Raw genomic sequence first — 18,425 nt, 5'->3', positions numbered from 1 at the left:
ACCACAGCTCCTTGTATATATTCAGTCTTTTATTCCATGTAGTTCATTGTGTGGTCACTAAATGTCTGCTATAACTGGTAATTTTGGCAGGTGGGTTTAAGGCAAGTCACCAAAATAATATCCCAGGATACACAGAGGTCTTACCATGTTGAAGTTTTGATTATTGTAGCACTTAGTGGTAGAGAACCCTGTCATTATGATTAAGGCTCTTCAGATTAAAAACTAGTATTTTAGGTCTATCATCAGTCCTAACTAAGTGGAGTTAATGTAGATATAATGCAACAAGCTGAACCAATCTGTTACACTGATTAATCTTACAGGAAGCCATATCCATTTATAGACATTGGTTTCCTATTTTCTCATATCATTGTTTTTGCATTGTTGTAATACCATCTTAAAATATTTTGTATTTTTCTAGTCTGTTTTAGGATTTGAAGGACACAAAATACTGTATACATGGCAACGAATATAACATTTCTTCAGACAGTTTTAATGTTCTTACTACATGGTTGCATGTTGGCTGAAGGCGGTGATACAAGAGCAAGTAAGAGTTTTGCTAACCAGAGCTACTTAATAAAATATAGGAACTTTCACTTTTTGCAGTTGTCTGATTATAATGTTTGGGATAGTCCTAAGTGAAACAGAAGCCTCTAGAATTTGATATTTCTGTATGATCTCATCGGTATTTAGATCAAAACTAGAAAACTTTCAAGAGTCTGCTCTTCTGTTTTTTTCTATTTGATTCACTAGGAGTATCAAGTCTCCTGTTGAAAAATATATGATTAGATGAGCTACTGCAGGAACATGGCATATTAGGTTTTTTAAAAAAAACAGAATTGGAAGGGACCTTGCAGGTCATATAGTCCAACCCTCAGCCCAAGCAGGGAACCCTGCATCTGCCTCTACCTAGGATCAAACTCAGAGAGCTCCACTTCAAGTTATTCCAATTGGTTACATAATGTGAACCTGCAAACGAGTGATATATGTGATTTAAAGCTACAATAAAATACTGCAGTATGGAAGGAAGCCTGGGTTCAGGCCCAACCATTTCATTCCTCTCTCAACAATATACGCCCATTAAGCATTCTTGTTAATTTAAGTATTATTATTTAAGTCCCTATCTTTTTTTAGTAATTTTTAAAGAAAAGTTTAAAATATAGATAGAACATGATTCTATTAGTTTAATTGACTAATAAATCTAGCAAATATGTCCAGTTTTTTTCTAAGAGAAAATAAAAGAATTTGTGACTGGTGTATGACATATAGTATAGCTATAGAAATCGACAAGTTTGGAGCTTTTCCCCAAACACCAAGTTCATCAACATCATTTAAAACTGTACTCTTTTATAGGAAGTACAAAAATAATGAATTATAAGTTCCTTTTTATTTATTTTACTGATATGGAGTTATTCTTCTAATCACATTTTTACTGTGTTTGTTTAAAAGTGAACTCAGTGTACCGAGGCCATTCTATGCAAAATAAGTTGAGAATAGAGTAAAGGTTTTTGCCATTTTGTCATATTTTAAGGCTGACTACCTGAAATCCACAATAGGGATTGAAATAAATACAAAATACTTGTGATTAACTAACTTGGTTAAGTTGTAGTTTATGAGATTCAAAACAACAACAGCAACCCCAATATATTTTCACCTAGAAATGGGTACAGGTACATTTGATGAGGTTTCCATCCTAGTTTACAGTCTGAAGGAGACTAATTAACTTGGATGGCAAAAGGTACAAGTAAAACATTTTTCTCTCTGCTCATTTTAGGTTGCCGAACAGCCCCAGCAGATTTAGTTTTCATCTTGGATGGCTCCTACAGCGTTGGCCCAGAAAACTTTGAAATAATCAAACGATGGTTATTCAACATTACAAATAACTTTAACATAGGACCGAAATTTATTCAGGTTGGAGTAGTACAGTACAGTGATTATCCTGTACTTGAAATTCCTCTGGGTTTTTATGACTCCAATGAGAATTTAATCAGAGAAATGGCATATGTGCAGTACTTGGGTGGAAATACAAGAACAGGAAAAGCCATTCAGTTTGCAATGGACCATCTATTTGGTAAATCAGAAAGATTCCTTACAAGAATTGCAATTGTTCTGACTGATGGTAAGTCCCAAGATGAAGTCAAAGAGATAGCTGCTGAAGCCAGGAGAAACAAGATTACACTGTTTGCCATTGGCGTTGGTTCTGAAACCGAAGAGGATGAACTGAAAGCAATTGCCAACAAACCCTCTTCCACATATGTGTTCCACGTTGAAGATTATATGGCAATATCCAGAATAAGGGAAGTAATAAAGCAGAAACTCTGTGAAGGTAAATATTAATCATCTGTTGTAGAGCACTTCTTCTTTTTAAAAAAATGTATGGGGTGCTGCTGTATGCTAATATAACTTTAAGAATTATACTTTGGTGGGGTGACTGGTCTCTTCAAGTTATACGATCTGGTATTTCAGTGGCATAAATGTTGATTTCAGTTTTTCAACAAACAACAATATAAAGACATCACAAATCGATTAAAAAGAGCAATAATCATGTTCAGCTTTAGTAATGCATATATTGAATATAGTAATATGAAATTGGATTAGCTAGCATGTAATTATCAAGGGCACCCAGTTTTTGCTCTGTGTCAAATATCACCATTCCTTAAACCAATCAATTAATAGTATACAGGTAATCCTCAACAACTGAGCGCAAAATTGTGAGACAGTTGTTAAGTAAGTTTTGCCCCATTTTGTGACCTTTCTTGTCACAGTTGTTGAGTGAATCACTGCATTTATTAAATTAGTAATATGGTTTTTAAGTGAATCTGGCTTCCCCATTGACTTTGCTGGTCAAGAGGTTGCGAAAGGGGATCATACCACCCCAAGACACTCATCATAAGCATGAGTCAGTTGCCAAGCATCTGAATTTTGGTCATTTGACCATGGGGATGCTGGTGTAAAAAATAGTCATAAGTCACTTTTTTGGGAGGGGGGAGTTATTGTAATTTCAAACAGTCACTAAAAAACATTTTAAATTGAGTATTACATGTAATCAAACCTTTGGGGCAACATTTGTCTAACTGTTTACGCAGCACTCAAGATTGCTCCATGTTGAGAGTTGTTTATGTCTTTGTTTTGCCAATTTGTAAGTGTGTGTAAAATTTATCAAATGTTGGCCTGCTTATCAGGAGAAGGACTGAAGGGAGAAAAATGGATGTTGAAATAAAAGGAAGAGGGCAAAAGGATGTGACTCCCTTCTGATTCCTCCAAAGGAAGGAATTTGTTTGGTTCCTCCAAAGTTACTCCCAAAGGGGAATATAGTGATATCTTTTCTGGAGGACCACTGCTAGGACATCTCAGAGATATAAGCAGAGTTCGTTGTATTCAGTTCTCCTCTGACAATTATTTTGCTTCTTCAATAGCTTTAAAAAGAGATGTCAAGAGATTAAGCCTGATGGAGGCTAATTGCATTATTTGGCTTGTGATTTTTGCAAAATAAATAAATAAATAGCAGTCCCCAAATTTCATTGTCCATGTTTTTTAAAATCTAGTCATATAGCCATTTGTATGTCTCCTCTATAGATTACAGGTACCGTACATCCCTACAAGAACAAAATTATGAATGAAGCCACAATTATAAGCTGTAGTTAAGCAGCATGGTATTGGGTAGAGTGGCCTCTACCCAATACCATTATTCAAATAACCCTCTGAAGTTTGGACATCTGGAAGTGTTTGGCTCTAGGTCTGACCAGTCCTCCTCCCCCGCAACTATCCCTCCAACAGGGAAAACTGGCCCGCATCTGAGTGGTCAGATGGGTAGGCCTCCTGATAAGAAAAATAATCATCAGTTGGCCCCATGGGCCCCATGTACCCCTGGGATGAGAAGGGCCAGCTGAGGTGGAGGGTGCCTGATGCAACTCTGCAGCGATGCCTTCTCATACAGCTGACAAGCCTTAACTCCTGAGCCAGCATCTCATCTACTGTAACACTCTCTACACGGGGCTATCTCTGAAAAGTGTTCGGAAACTTCAGATCGTGCAGAATGCAGCTGTGAGAGCAATCATGGGCTTCCCTAAGTATGCCCATGTTACACCAACACTCTGCAGTCTGCATTGGTTGCCGATCAGTTTCCGGTCACAATTCAAAGTGTTGGTTATGACCTATAAAGCCCTTCATGGCATTGGACCAGAATATCTCGGGGACCGCCTTCTGCCGCACGAATCCCAGCGACCAGTTAGGTCCAACAGAGTTGGCCTTCTCCGGGTCCCGGCGACTAAACAATGTCGTTTGGCGGGACCCAGAGGAAGAGCCTTCTCTGTGGCGGCCCCGACCCTCTGGAACCAACTCCCCCCAGAGATCAGAGTTGCCCCCACCCTCCTCGCCTTTCGTAAGCTCCTTAAAACCCACCTCTGTCGTCAGGCATGGGGGAATTGAGATATTCCCTTCCCCCTAGGCCTATAAAATTTATGCATGGTATGTCTGTGTGTATGTTTGGTTTTCTTAAATAAGGGTCTTTTAAATTAATTTAAATATTAGATTTGTTACATATTGTTTCATTATTGTTGTTAGCCGCCCCGAGTCTACGAAGAGGGGCGGCATACAAATCTAATAAATAAAATAAAATAAATAAATCCTGGCAGAGCCCCACTGAAGTAGGGGTAAAGGTAGCTGGGGGGGTGGGGCGAAGGAAGGTACCTATAGTTGTGAAATGCTGCAGAACTATAGATGCTGGAGCTGCTGAGACCCCAGAGAGACCCCAGAAATGATCTCCCCACCAGATTCTGAAGGAAGGGCAATTGGAGCAGGGTTCTGGGTAATCCCTGCAGAACTGAGCCTCCCCGCATTTTTCTTAGCTCTGGCAAATTCCCTCTCCAGGACCTTTTGCCTATTACGATCTGCCTGCTTGCCAAAATCACGGGCTTTTGCTTTGAGCTTTTCTGAGCCACCAGGCTCGCAGATCAAGCTTTAGCCGAGGCCTTTGCAATTTCTCGGACACAGGGGGAACCAGGAGCCCTTGGGGTAAGACATGGAGAGGATCTCCCCGTCCACCCTGAGCCAGAGTGAGAAAGAAGGGGAAAATAAATTAATAGAAAAAACCTCTATATGCCTGCCCCAAAAACCCTCCCAAGAGAGGGCAGCCAAACCCCAGGCCAATAGACCCGACTGCCTTGTCTAGGGAGTGGAATCTGGCTGGATCAAACCTGTCAGAAATCCTATGCAGACCACAGGTCAAGGGCAGGCTTATGCCAATGCCTCTGCCACAGCTGAAGTAGAGATTTGTAGAAATGCTGCTCAGGTCACCAGCCTGAGGACATAAAGCAGGCTTATGTCCAAGACTGCTGCTCCTGAGCAAATGGAGTATAGAGTACGGCGAAGTCAAGAACTCCTTCTCCTGCAGCAAAGCATGAAGTATAGCCAAAATGGGCAGATAGCCCACCAAGTGGCCCACTCAGTTAAAGCCTCCAAGCACTGCGAGATGACCAAGGGTGAGCCTTTGAAATTAGTGCACCAACCCAGACCCCAGGTAGAAGCTAGCTACCTCCAGAGTATGCTTACTGGGGCAAGTAGAGTAATCACTATCAGCAAGAGCCCAAAATTTTTTTCAAGCTGTTCTTGGGCAAGATGAAAAATTCAAAATGGCAGCTTATAGCCCAGCAAGGTAATCCTAAGGGATTGTTAGGAGTCAAAATGGCGTCCACACCAAAATCAACAACTGTTGATTGCTCAAAATGGGCAACTGTTGATACTCAAAATGGCAATGGCGTCAAATCGTGAGCTTTCGCTCTAGTGCAAGTCAATAGATTATCTGCAAAGAAGCCTCCAACAGCCTTGACAAGTAAATGGGATGAAGTTTAGTGAACCTCACAAGGCAAACAGAGAGGCAAAATGGCTGTGAAAAGGGGGCTGAGCCCTGACTCATGCCCACTCCACAAAATGAAGCTACCGGACAGCTGATGTAATGGTACAGTTGGGGGCTGCTACTGCCGGACTGACAGGAGGGCACCTCCCGGCAAGCTGGTTAAGAAGCCAAAATTTGAAACAGCAAACACTTGTAAAAAAAGGCAAGCCCCATGCAGCTGCTCGCAGCAAGGGAAAAAAAACTGCCTGCCAGCTGACCCATTGGCCAAAATGGCAGGCATAACAGTTGAAGCAAAAGACAGGCACTATGAAGCAATTCCAAGCCTTGATCAGGGCAGATAGAGACAAGCTTCCCTGCTCTACAGCATACAACAGCAGGTAAAAGCAGATGGAAATTCAAAACAAAGGAGAAAGTGAGCAGTCAAAGCTGCAGCCTGCCTGGTCACCCGAAGGCAAGCGGAACAGGAATTCATAGTCAGGGAAATAGTCCTAAATCGCGAAAATGTAGAAAATATCTAGGAAAAGCTCATAGGAGAGAAGGAAAAGGATCCAAGAACTGAACGACTGGGAAAATGTCATAAGGGAGGTGGATACTCAGAAAATTCCACCCAGTCCATAGAGATATGGGGCTAGATTAACCAACCTGGACTCTTCCTTCAATGTGAGAGAAATTATGGAACCATATCTAGAGCACAGATTTTGGTCAAAGTAAATTCTGTTCATTCCTGTATTATTCTTTGAGAAAATGGTCTCCTGGTGATTAGTTTAAGTACAATATTCTATAGTGCTAATACAACTGTCTACTCCTTGCCAACACATTTATACTTTTAAGAGACCATACGGCAGTGATGGTGAACCTATGGCATGGGTGCCACAGGTGGCATGCAGAGCCATATCTGCTGGCACGAGAGCCGTTGCCGTAGCTCAGCTCCAGTATGCATGTGTGTGCCAGCCAGCTGACTTTTGGCTCGCACAGAGGCTCTGGGAGGACATTTTTGGCTTCCAGACAGCCTCTGGGGAGAAGGGGGAGGGCATTTTTACCCTCCCCCAGCTCCAGGGAAGCCTTTGGAGCCTGGGGAGGGTGAAACACGAACCTCAGCTGCCCCGAGTCTATGGGGAGGGGCGGCATACAAATCCAATAAATACTAATACTAATAATACTACTACTACTACTACTACTACTACTACTAAATACTGGGCCCACCAGAAGTTGGGGAACAGGCCATTTTCAGCTTCTGGAGGGTCTCGGGGGGATGGGGAAAACTGTTTTCATCCTCCCCAGGCATTTAATTATGGGTGTGGGCACTCACGCATACGTGATAGCACATGCACACACTCTTTCGGCAGGAAAGAAAGGTTCTCCATCATTGCCATAGAGGATGTAATTGTGAAGTTCTATTTTGTATTTCTTGGAGGGCTATCATCATAGCCGTTTAGAGCAGAATCTTTCCTCCAACTCTTTTGTTATGGCTTACATTCCTCTGAAAAGTGGTATGGATGTAGGTGGTATTTAATTATTATTGTTATGATTTATTCTTGAGAGACTGTCCATGAATAACATGCATATAATTTGCCAGTCCCATTCTGTTTGTGTGTAGAAACTGCTTCCAGTTTTAATGGAAACAAAATCCTCCTGTTTATTCTGTTGTTTTAAAATATTTATATGAACAAAGTCAAATATTAAAAATATTTATATAATGATGGGGCAACATCCTTCACCTTGATCTAAAAACGAAGTTTTGCTTCTGAGATTTAAAAATACTTTATATCATACAAGTAATAGTGGTGTTTAGTTTATAAGATGTATTACTGTACTTTGAACTCACATTTAACTTTCAGAGAGTATTGGTTTACATATTTCAGTATTAATGATGTTTATGTTTCTTTTAGATTGAGATTCTCCCCCTTTTTGCTCTGGTTCAGTCTCTAGAAATACTCTGAGAGATTTGCCAAATGTGTGCAATTGTAATCATTACCAGAAAGAATGAGGTTTATTAATGAAAATGTTTATTGTCTGATTAATTTCTATCTGGATACAGTTCATTTTTATTTTATTATGTGGTTGTTTCTCTGTTAAGGTTTTTTTGTTTGTTTCATCTAATTGTGTTTTATGATCTATAACCGTAAATAACTGGTAACCAATATTAGATGGAGAACTCATTTTCCAAACTAGTTCCAGAAAAATCATAAAACTTAAAATCATAAACGGTACGGGTTGGAAGGGGCTTTGGTTTACCCCTCTTTCCAGTGCCAACATCTACTGGAGATGACCATTCAGATTCTATTTCAACAGCTGCTATTATTATTTATTATTATTATTATTTATTAGATTTGTATGCCGCCCTTCTTCGAAGACTCTGGGTGTCTCACAGGATATAAGCTATGAAAGAGTGGCTTATTTTTATTTAATTTTTATTGTTACAGAATTCTTGCTCTCCAATAACATTTCCTACCTTGCAATTGTAAAATAATTGTTTCTTGTAATCTGAAAGAACGCTAATCTATTTGCTTTATGAAGACACCTATCACCTTGTAGTCTTTTCTTCTCCAACTGACATCTGTATATCAGGGATCCCCAAATTTGGCAACTTTAAGACTTGTGGACCTATTCCAGCCAGCTATAAACTCCATTTTGTTCCAAAGCTGTAGCACCCAGAATTAAACACCACATTACAAGTCAATGGCTCTTAAACTGGGGATAATTTGGGCATAACTTGAAGATACTGGAGCAATTTATAATTGCTTGTATTGAGTCAAAGATCCAGTTGGGATTGCCATTGATGAGGCCTTCAATGGAAACAGTTTGTTTTGTGTGGGTAAGTGTGGGGTTAATTATATTATTTGAGTCATGGAAAGTGGGTAATTGTGCCCAACAATTTAAGAGATCTAGACTTGATCTACATTCATTTTTTCTTTCAGCTACACAACTCTCTTGGCTTATACTCATTTTGTATTCCATCAAGACACATAGATAATGTTTCCCTGTACTGTTGCCTGAGATGACCATCCCATTTCTACAGTCATGTCTTTGATTTTTTTGAACCAAATGAAGGACTTTGCAATTTGACCATCTTGAAATTCACACGAATGATTTCTGGCTTATAAAATCCTTCTGAGCCATGATACTGTCTTCATCCATCCATGTGCCTTCTACAAATCTGATCAGTGTTTTTGCAAATCTGTATAAATCAGTGCAAATCTGAAAAATACTTTCTAAACCTTCATCTAAATCATTGTATACTGAACAGCACATTGTCTAGAATAGAGCACTGCAGTGTGCCATATGACACTTTCACATTGAAAAACAGTTGGTGTAAAATTGTAGGTGCAATTATTCAATCAGTCCTTAATCCACCCAATCGTAGCGAAGTCCAGACCATATTTTCCTTTCTTCTTTATTAGCACCTTATAGTGTATCAATTTTTTTTTGAAAGCCTTAAGGTCACAATGTACTTGTCCATGATACTCTTGCAGTTAACTACATCGATCATGCTATAAAAAGACCCCAGACTGGTTTGATATGACTTATTCTAGATAAACATGCTGGTTACGGCTAAGCAATATCTTCCCTAATTACAAACATCTTAATAATCTAATATTGATAGCAAGCATTTCCACTTATGTTTATTTTTATGTGAAAGGACTGCCCTTTGCTTGCAGCGCTGCTGCAGTGTTCTTTTTCGTAGAAATAACAATGTTTATTTTTACGTGAAGACCTCCCTTTGAAGGAGCAGGGGAATCCCTCCCACGAAGAGATTCCGGGGGCAGAGCTTTGACGTCACCGGCAGGTTGCTAAGGACACCAAGGTGATCACTTCCTGGATTCCATGGAATCCAGGAAGTGATCACCTTGGCATCCTTAGCAACCTGCCGATGACGTCAAAGCTCCAAACGCTGAACACGACCCCGAACTTTGCTCAAAGTTTGAAAAAAATTCAGGTTGGTGTTCGGCATACCGAACACCGCAAAATTCGGTACGGGTCCGAATTGTGTGGGTTAGGTTCGCCCATCATAATCACAAATAGTGTATGTGCACTTCTAGCTCTCAAATGATTGCTTCTACTCATTGTATTTTGATTTGTTGGAGATCTATATTAATAATGGCTATTGGAACTGATTGCCAAAATTGTCCCTTGATCAGTTCACAATAGAGTGAACATGAAAAGAGTTGGTTGATCTGATTTTGCATTCTGCTGAATATAATTTCTTGTGTGAAGGTGAAAGTTTATATTCTGTTAAGAAGTGCTGCATAAATTCTGTATCCTATATAGTTCTGCAGAACTATTAAATTGTTTGTTGCATTCTGTGTCAAACCAAAGACATCGTTTGATTTGGAGACTTTGGCCTGCCACATATTAGAATGTAGAATGTATTAGTGCTGTGGGAATTTGGCAAGGGCTGTTGCATGAGGCTTGTAGTGTTGTAGACTTAACAAATTCCTTCTAGATTTTCAAGGTCATTCTTTGTTCAACACCTGCCTGGATGTTGATGGGAGGACCGGACACATTGGCAGAACCAGATTGGGCCACGTGATGAACTTGTTGGTGTGGGAACAAGGGAATGAACTTTAAACTGGATGGAGAAACCCATGAGATTTCAGACTTGGGTTTCTCCCAGATGTGCCAACATGGCTCTGCTAATAAATTGGAACTTTGAGGAATGTTATGCCTTGGACTCTGATTTAGTTTCAGATGCTATTTGGAACCCTGAAATCTGAACTTTTCCTGCGGAACATTTTTCAATTTTGATTTGCTTTCTTTTTTTTAAAAAAGGGATCTTTTGAATCTTTAATATTTTGTTGTTGTATCTTAGGGGAGAAATTGTCTCATAATATCCCAGAATGATATTTTTCTAACCTCTACCCTTCTCCTTTTGGAACCATTTCCTTTCCCCTTCTCTAAGCTAAAATGGGCATTTATTATATATTTATACCAGTAAAAAGAAATATTGGCACATTATTTTTAAGACCTCTTTCATATTCTGTTTCAATGCCCATTATTGTGCTTTTTTATTATTTTAGTTTTTTGAACAGTAGTCTGCCAACTTTGAATATTTTAACAAGCACATCATGCTTTTTCGGAATGAAAGTAGTTTCAGGCCCAAAGCACGCTCAGGAGATGCAAAGATGTCAGGCCACAATTCATAAAATGCAGGTGGACTTACTTGCTGGTATTGTAATTTCCTCGTCTTTAAATTTATTGAAGATCTTCTACATTATGGGATCTGCAGAGGACTATCTTCTTCCAAGTTCTACAGAGGAAAGGATATTTACAGTTAGAAAGTTTTGTTAAAGTTGGAGGAAGAGAAAATGATAGTCTAGCTCTAGTTGACAGTTTCCCCTTTCTTCACTTCGGAATACCTCCAGAGAAGGAATATGCAAACAATGGTAATATTCAGATCTAAACAAGATCAATGTTTAGTCATGGGTGCTAACTACAGGCTCTTGTCTTCTTTCTATGCAAAGGGAGGAGGGAAAACTTAAGCCCCTAGTTTCTGACAAACTGTAGCTAATGTCAGATTATTCTATTTAATGTTTTCACTCTCCTAATACAGATAACTATAGAAGTTGCACCTGATAAAATACTGTGTGCAACTTCTTCATAATTAAAGTCAATTTTATGCCTAATACCAGATTATCTCAGGGACCGCCTTCTGCTGCACGAATCCCAGCGACCAGTTAGGTCCCACAGAGTGGGCCTTCTATGGGTCCCATCAACTAAACAATGTCGTTTGGCGGGGCCCAGGGGAAGAGCCTTCTCTGTGGTGGCCCCGGCCCTCTGGAACCAACTCCCCCCGGAGATTAGAATTGCCCCCACACTCCTTGCCTTTCGTAAGCTCCTTAAAACCCACCTCTGCCGTCGGGCATGGGGGAACTGAGATACTCTTTCCCCCTAGGCCTTTACAATTTATGCATGGTATGTTTGCTTGTAGGTATGATTGGTTTTAAAATAAGGGTTTTTTAGTTGTTGTAGTATTGGATTTACATGCTGTTTTTATTATTGTTGTTAGCCGCCCCGAGTTTATGGAATGAATGAATGAATGAATGAATGAATGAATGAATGAATAAATAAATAAATAAATAATAATAATAATAATGTAAGTAAAATCCAGCGTGGGGAGCAGCTGGACGAGATTGAAAAATATTTCACATCAAATGGCTGGCTTACATACACTCTCAGACACACACACACACACACACACACACACACACACACACACACAGACAGACGTATTTACACTCCGTGCCAGGAGTAGGGGTCTTTGTTGCCAATTTGCTCCTTGATGCGCTGCATATGCGCATGTCCAGTGCTAAAAAACCAGCTTCTGCACATGCATAGAAGCAAAAGACACGGCACCAGTGAGAGAGCTGGTTCAAGGGCATGGCAGGCTTGGGTCAACATCAGTTGTGGTGACCCAGGTCACCAAGTTACTACCGGTTCTATAGAATTAGTCCGAACCGGGAGGAACCCACCTCTGCTCCATGCCCTCCATAGTATGTATGTATGTATTTATTTATTTAGTAAAATTTATATGCCACCCAATTCCAATGGACTCTAGATAGCTCACAATAATAGGTACATGCCCTTCATGGCACCAGACCAGATTATCTCAGGGACCGCCTTCTGCCGCACGAATCGCAGTGACCAGTTAGGTCCCACAGAGGGGCCTTCTCTGGGTCCCGTCAACTAAACAATGTTGTTTGGCAGGACCCAGGGGAAGAGCCTTCTCTGTGGTGGCCCTGTCCCTATGGAACCAACTACCCCCAGAGATTAGAATTGCCCCCACCCTCCTTGCCTTTCGTAAGCTCCTTAAAACCCACCTCTGCCATCAGGCATGGGGGAACTGAGATATTCTTTCCCCCTAGGCTTCTACAATTTATGCATGGTATGTTTGTATGTATGATTGGTTTTATAATAAGGGGTTTTACTTGTTTTAGTATTGGATTGTCATATGCTGTTTTTTTATCACTGTTTTTAGCCGCCCCGAGTGCACGGAGAGGGGCGGCATACAAATTCAATAAATAAATAAATATACATGTGTATGGCACATATATGAAAATGTAGATATATTTTGATATATAGTATACTATCTGAAAGTATTGACTTATATTAAACATAGTAAAGTTGTATCAAGAATTCAAAATAATTTATCACTGGAGGAAAAAAGGTAATATAAGAACATGATTATCATTAATGAACTTTTCATGTTTGAAAAGTTGTTTTTGGTCCTTTCTCACTATCCAGTGCAAAAAATGCAATTATTTACCGAGATGCAAGACAATTTGGGTTTAATAAATACTACTTTATTACTTCTTTGATTTGTTCTGTGTATTCTTTATAGAATCAGTTTGCCCAACAAGAATTCCAGTGGCATCTCGGGATGAAAAAGGATTTGATATTCTTTTGGGTTTAGACGTTAAAAAAAAGGTGAAGAAAAGAATTCAGATTCCAAGCACTAATGTAAAAGCTTATGAAATCATTTCCCGGATTGATTTGACAGAATTGACAAGGTACTTCTTTCGTCTGAGCTGAAAGTTCTTATGAAAGTTTGCCGCTTTTTCATTTCGCATGCGCGCCTGTGTGTGTGTTATACGTTTTTGTAATTCTAAAATTATTTCATGTTTTAACTTTTGGGGAAAAAAAATGTTTTTCAGAAATGTATTTCCAGAAGGCCTTCCTCCATCTTATGTATTTGTATCTACGCAACGATTTAAAGTAAAAAAAACATGGGATTTGTGGAGGATTCTAAGCCAAGATGGAACACCGCAAATAGCTGTAACTGTAATCGGGGAAAAGAAAACATTATCCTTTACTACAACAAACCTAGTTGATGGCAATCAGGTCGTTACTTTTACTGCACCCCGTGTAAAGGTAAAGAGCACATCTTGTGTCAATTGGAAAAATCTACAGCTATCTATCTATCTATCTATCTATCTATCTATCTATCTATCTATCTATCTATTTATTAGATTTGTATGCCGCCCCTCTCCGTAGACTCCGGGCGGCTCACAACAATAAAAAGAACAATGTAAAAAACAAATCTAATAATTTAAAAAACACTAAAAACCCCATTATTAAAAGCAAACACACACACAAACATTCCATGTATAAACTGTATAGGCCCGGGGGAGATGTGTCAGTTCCCCCATGCCTGACGACAGAGATGGGTCTTAAGAACTTTACGAAAGGCAAGGAGGGTGGGGGCAGTTCTAATCTCCGGGGGGAGCTGGTTCCAGAGGGTCGGGGCCGCCACAGAGAAGGCTCTTCTCTTGGGTCCCGCCAAACGACATTGTTTAGTCGACGGGACCCGGAGAAGGCCAACTCTGTTGGACCTAACCGGTCACTGGGATTCGTGCGGCAGAAGGCGGTCCCGGAGGTATTCTGGTCCGATGCCATGAAGGGCTTTATAGGTCATAACCAACACTTTGAATTGTGCCCGGAAATTGATCGGCAACCAATGCAGCTATATTATTTATTTATTTTAGGAAATTTATATTGCCGTCTATTTGCATATGGCAACTCAAGGTGGCTTAAAGGAATATAAAAACCTCATATTAAAACAATAAAACTAATAAAAGAGAATAATCACATAATAAAATAATATAATCACTCTGATGATAACACATCACAGGAGCCATTTAATGGGCTCCATCCCCTCTGGGTTCTTCAGGCCAACTGGCAGAACCAGTCTCAGCACCTTCTGGAAGAGTGTTAGAGTGGGGGACATTCTAATCTCTGGGGGAATGATGTTCCAGAGAGAGAGAAACTCAACAGAGAAAGTCCTTCTTCTGAGCCCCACCAGGTGTATCTCCTAGGGCAGTGATGGCAAACCTATGGCACAGGTGCCACAAGTGCCACATGAGCCATATCTTCTGGCATGCAAGCCATTACCCTAGCTCAGCTCCAATGTGCATGTGTGTGCCAACCAGCTGATTTTCGTCATGCCCGGAGGCTCTGGGAGGGCATTTTTGGCTTCCAGGGTGTTTCTAGAGGATGGGGCCTGAGGAGAGTGAAAATCCAGCTTACTGGGCCCACCAGAGGTTGGGGAAAGGGCTGTTTCAGGCCTCCAGAGGGCATCGAATTATGGGTGTGGGCACTCATGCATGGGCCATAGCATACACAACATGCACTTTCAGCACCCAAGGAAAAAAAGGTTCACCGTCACTATCCTAGGGGATGGGACCCACAACATTCTTGCCTCCCTTATCTGGTAGGTCAGGTAGATGTGACCAGCAAGAGATTTCCCTCAGATAACCTGGTCCATATTATGTGTTTAAATGCCAGGACACTCAATATTTCAGAACCAATTCAACCTAAATTTAGGTCCATGTTTGCAATTGCATTCTGGATTATATTGTGCAATCTTATGGGATCAGGTACAGCATAAGGATATTCTCTGGGAGGCATCATTTTTATTAAAGGCACAGGTAGCCTTAATGGCTGCCTAACACTTCTCATTGATTTAAGATCACTGCTGGATTATTCAACCTAAGCTGATAAGCACTAGCTAAATATAGATTGGTTTTAAATCAAAGACTATTCTGAAGAGAAGAGAAGGGGCTACCTAAAACAGAATGGGACTGACTACAGGAGTGGCAATTTATTATGAAAATGTCCCATGTTTTTCTGTAGTTTTAGATAGCACTTTGATATGGTCAGATGGCTAATTCGTGACATCTGTTGTATTGACTGCATTAGTAATTCTCATTTAGAATGTATGCAATAGCTATTTTACTTTATCCAAAATTTACTTTTACTTTGTCCAAATGTCCATTCCTAACTATTTGTACTGATCTAAAAGCCTTAATGGTTTGGGGCTAAAGTATATAAATGAATGCTATCTCCATATTGGGAGTATTGTCCATCTTTAAAACACTTTTATTTATTGGCTAAACAAAGATAGGTAAGTGCCATTTGTAATAGGTGGCATGTTTGATGTGACATAGATGTCTTCTTCATTCTAGGCTTATGCAGCAGTCTTTACCCAGGAATTTTGGTATACCATAGTTTAACTTTGGTTTAACATAATGGACTAAGATCTAGATTCAAGTTTTTGTGGGATAGATCATCAAAAGGTGAAGCTTTCATGCTTTCATGTTTCCAGAACCAAAAAGTCAGCTTGCTTTTCCTGTTTGCTTTTGGAAGACGACCTCTGAAAGGACATGGACAGCATCCTCCAGATAGTATTGAATCACATTTCCTAGCACCCCCTCACTATTGGCTGTCCTGACTTGGAATACTGGGAGGGATAGTATTACAACTTTTGGACAGTGTTAAATTTTCACCTTTGTTACTATTGTTAGCCACCCAGGGTAGACCTATGGCATGATGAGTGGCAAATATATTTGAAAAGTAATTGATTGATTGATTGATTATATGGTCCCTAAAGGCTTTAGCAAAGAATGACAGTATATAGAAACATAGAAGACTGACGGCAGAAAAAGACCTCATGGTCCATCTAGTCTGCCCTTATACTATTTCCTGTATTTTATCTTACAATGGATATATGTTTATCCCAGGCATGTTTAAATTCAGTTACTGTGGATTTACCAACCACGTCTGCTGGAAGTTCGTTCCAAGGATCTACTACTCTTTCAGTAAAATAATATTTTCTCATGTTGCCTTTGATCATTCCCCCAACTAACTTCAGATTGTGTCCCCTTGTTCTTGTGTTCACTTTCCTATTAAAAACACTTCCCTCCTGAACCTTATTTAATTCTTTAACATATTTAAATGTTTCGATCATGTTCCCCCTTTTCCTTCTGTCCTCCAGACTATACAGATTGAGTTCATTAAGTCTTTCCTGATACATTTTATGCTTAAGACCTTCCACCATTCTTGTAGCCCGTCTTTGGACCCGTTCAATTTTGTCAATATCTTTTTGTAGGTGAGGTCTCCAGAACTGAACACAGTACTCCAAATGTGGTCTCACCAGCGCTCTATATAAGGGGATCACAATCTCCCTCTTCCTGCTTGTTATACCTCTAGCTATGCAGCCAAGCATCCTACTTGCTTTTCCTACCGCTCGACCACACTGCTCACCCATTTTGAGACTATCAGAAATCACTACCCCTAAATCCTTCTCTTCTGAAGTTTTTGCTAACACAGAACTGCCAATGCAATACTCAGATTGAAGATTCCTTTTCCCCAAGTGCATTATTTTACATTTGGAAACATTAAACTGCAGTTTCCATTGCTTTGACCATTTATCTAATAAATATCATTCTATATACAAACATTTTCTAAAGAAGATGGATATGTTGTGTCTGCCTATTCTTTTTTTTTACACAGGCACCACTTGGCACAACTGCAATACATGGATTGCCGATATTAAGAATGTATTTTTAGGAAAAAAGATTTTGAGTCCCTTTGTGTGGCTTTTACTGTTAATATTGGGCTATAATATTAACTTGTTGCAATTAATAATGCTTCAAGGTTAGATGAATTACAGTGTATGTCTCAAAAGCATGTACGGTAAATCAGTTAAGGAATAGAAAAATGACTGTTCTATAAATACATACATACATACATACATACATACATTTACTATTCTCTGTTCTAGACATTGTTTGATCAAGGCTGGCATCAAATTCGTCTCTTAGTAACTGAAGCTGATGTAACATTGTACATAGATGATCAAGAAACTGAAACGAAGCCATTGCATCCTGTTGCAGGAATCTATATTAGTGGAGTGACTCAAATAGGAAAATATACAGGAAAAGAAGAAACTGTGCAGGTATACACTGGTTCAGATTGCAGTTTTTTATGAAACAGAGATAAATCCATGCACATTAGTATAATAACCTGATCTAATAGCTTAAAATTAGGTCGGTTAAATTTAATGGACTCTGCAGTGAATGAGTTACATCCATTGTTGGCTTTGATTTAGTAAAGGACACTTTTATTTAAGTTAATACCAGTACCTATTTGCTGCTTTAAAAAAAAAAAATCTGTTTAAGATCCTGCCATCTATGAAAACTTCTCCAGAGGGCTGGAAGGTCTTCTGATCCAGAATGGGTATGGCTTGGGGTGGGGTGGGTGGGGGGTTTAACAGTTACCAGGTACTATAAACCCCATTTATGGCCTTTTAGCATCCTGGGATTAGACACATAAAATTCAGCGCAAAATAGAAGTCTGGGAGCATCCCTTTTAATCCACTTAGAAGAAAATTAACTAAAGTACTTCTGCAAAGAATTGGGGGAAATGGTAGAAGTGGTAGAATGTAGAGATCTGCCGAATGGTCCTCTTTAACTATGCATTCATTGACCTGTTTTTATTCAGTAATTTTCAGGTTGGTCACTTTAATTGGGTTCAATCAATAGGCTGCTTGTCCCAGCAGGTCAACCTGTTTTCAAAGGCATCTTTTAGTTTGCTGTTAAATTGCATCTAGTGCAACCCCATCATTTCTAAAAAATATATGGATTTTTATGTTTATTTTCCCCTTCTCTTCAGTCATGTTTGATTCTTGGAGACAAGTCCATGCAATTTGCTTGGCAAAGATTTTTTAAAACTGATTCCTTTCTTCCAAGGGCTGAGAGAGAGTGACTAGTCCATGGTCACTCAGCTGGTTTAGAGC

At 39.7% G+C, this 18,425-nt stretch overlaps 1 protein-coding gene across 1 annotated transcript in view; it reads left to right on the top strand.

The window, feature by feature from the left end:
• Positions 1-456: 456 nt before the first annotated feature.
• The window catches only part of COL21A1 (collagen type XXI alpha 1 chain), an 81,148-nt gene continuing 63,179 nt past the window's right edge, over positions 457-18,425 (top strand). Inside the window, exons 1-5 of the mRNA XM_070738931.1 lie at positions 457-544; positions 1,772-2,323; positions 13,191-13,359; positions 13,504-13,720; positions 17,412-17,585. Of these exons, the coding sequence (XP_070595032.1) occupies positions 457-544; positions 1,772-2,323; positions 13,191-13,359; positions 13,504-13,720; positions 17,412-17,585 (1,200 nt within the window). The remainder of the gene's footprint in view (positions 545-1,771; positions 2,324-13,190; positions 13,360-13,503; positions 13,721-17,411; positions 17,586-18,425) is intronic.

Source organism: Erythrolamprus reginae, chromosome 1 (assembly GCF_031021105.1).
Source record: "Erythrolamprus reginae isolate rEryReg1 chromosome 1, rEryReg1.hap1, whole genome shotgun sequence".
NCBI classification, from domain to species: Eukaryota; Metazoa; Chordata; class Lepidosauria; order Squamata; family Dipsadidae; genus Erythrolamprus; species Erythrolamprus reginae.
Note: the sequence above shows the minus strand (reverse complement) of the source record. Positions and strands in the feature narration are given on the sequence as shown.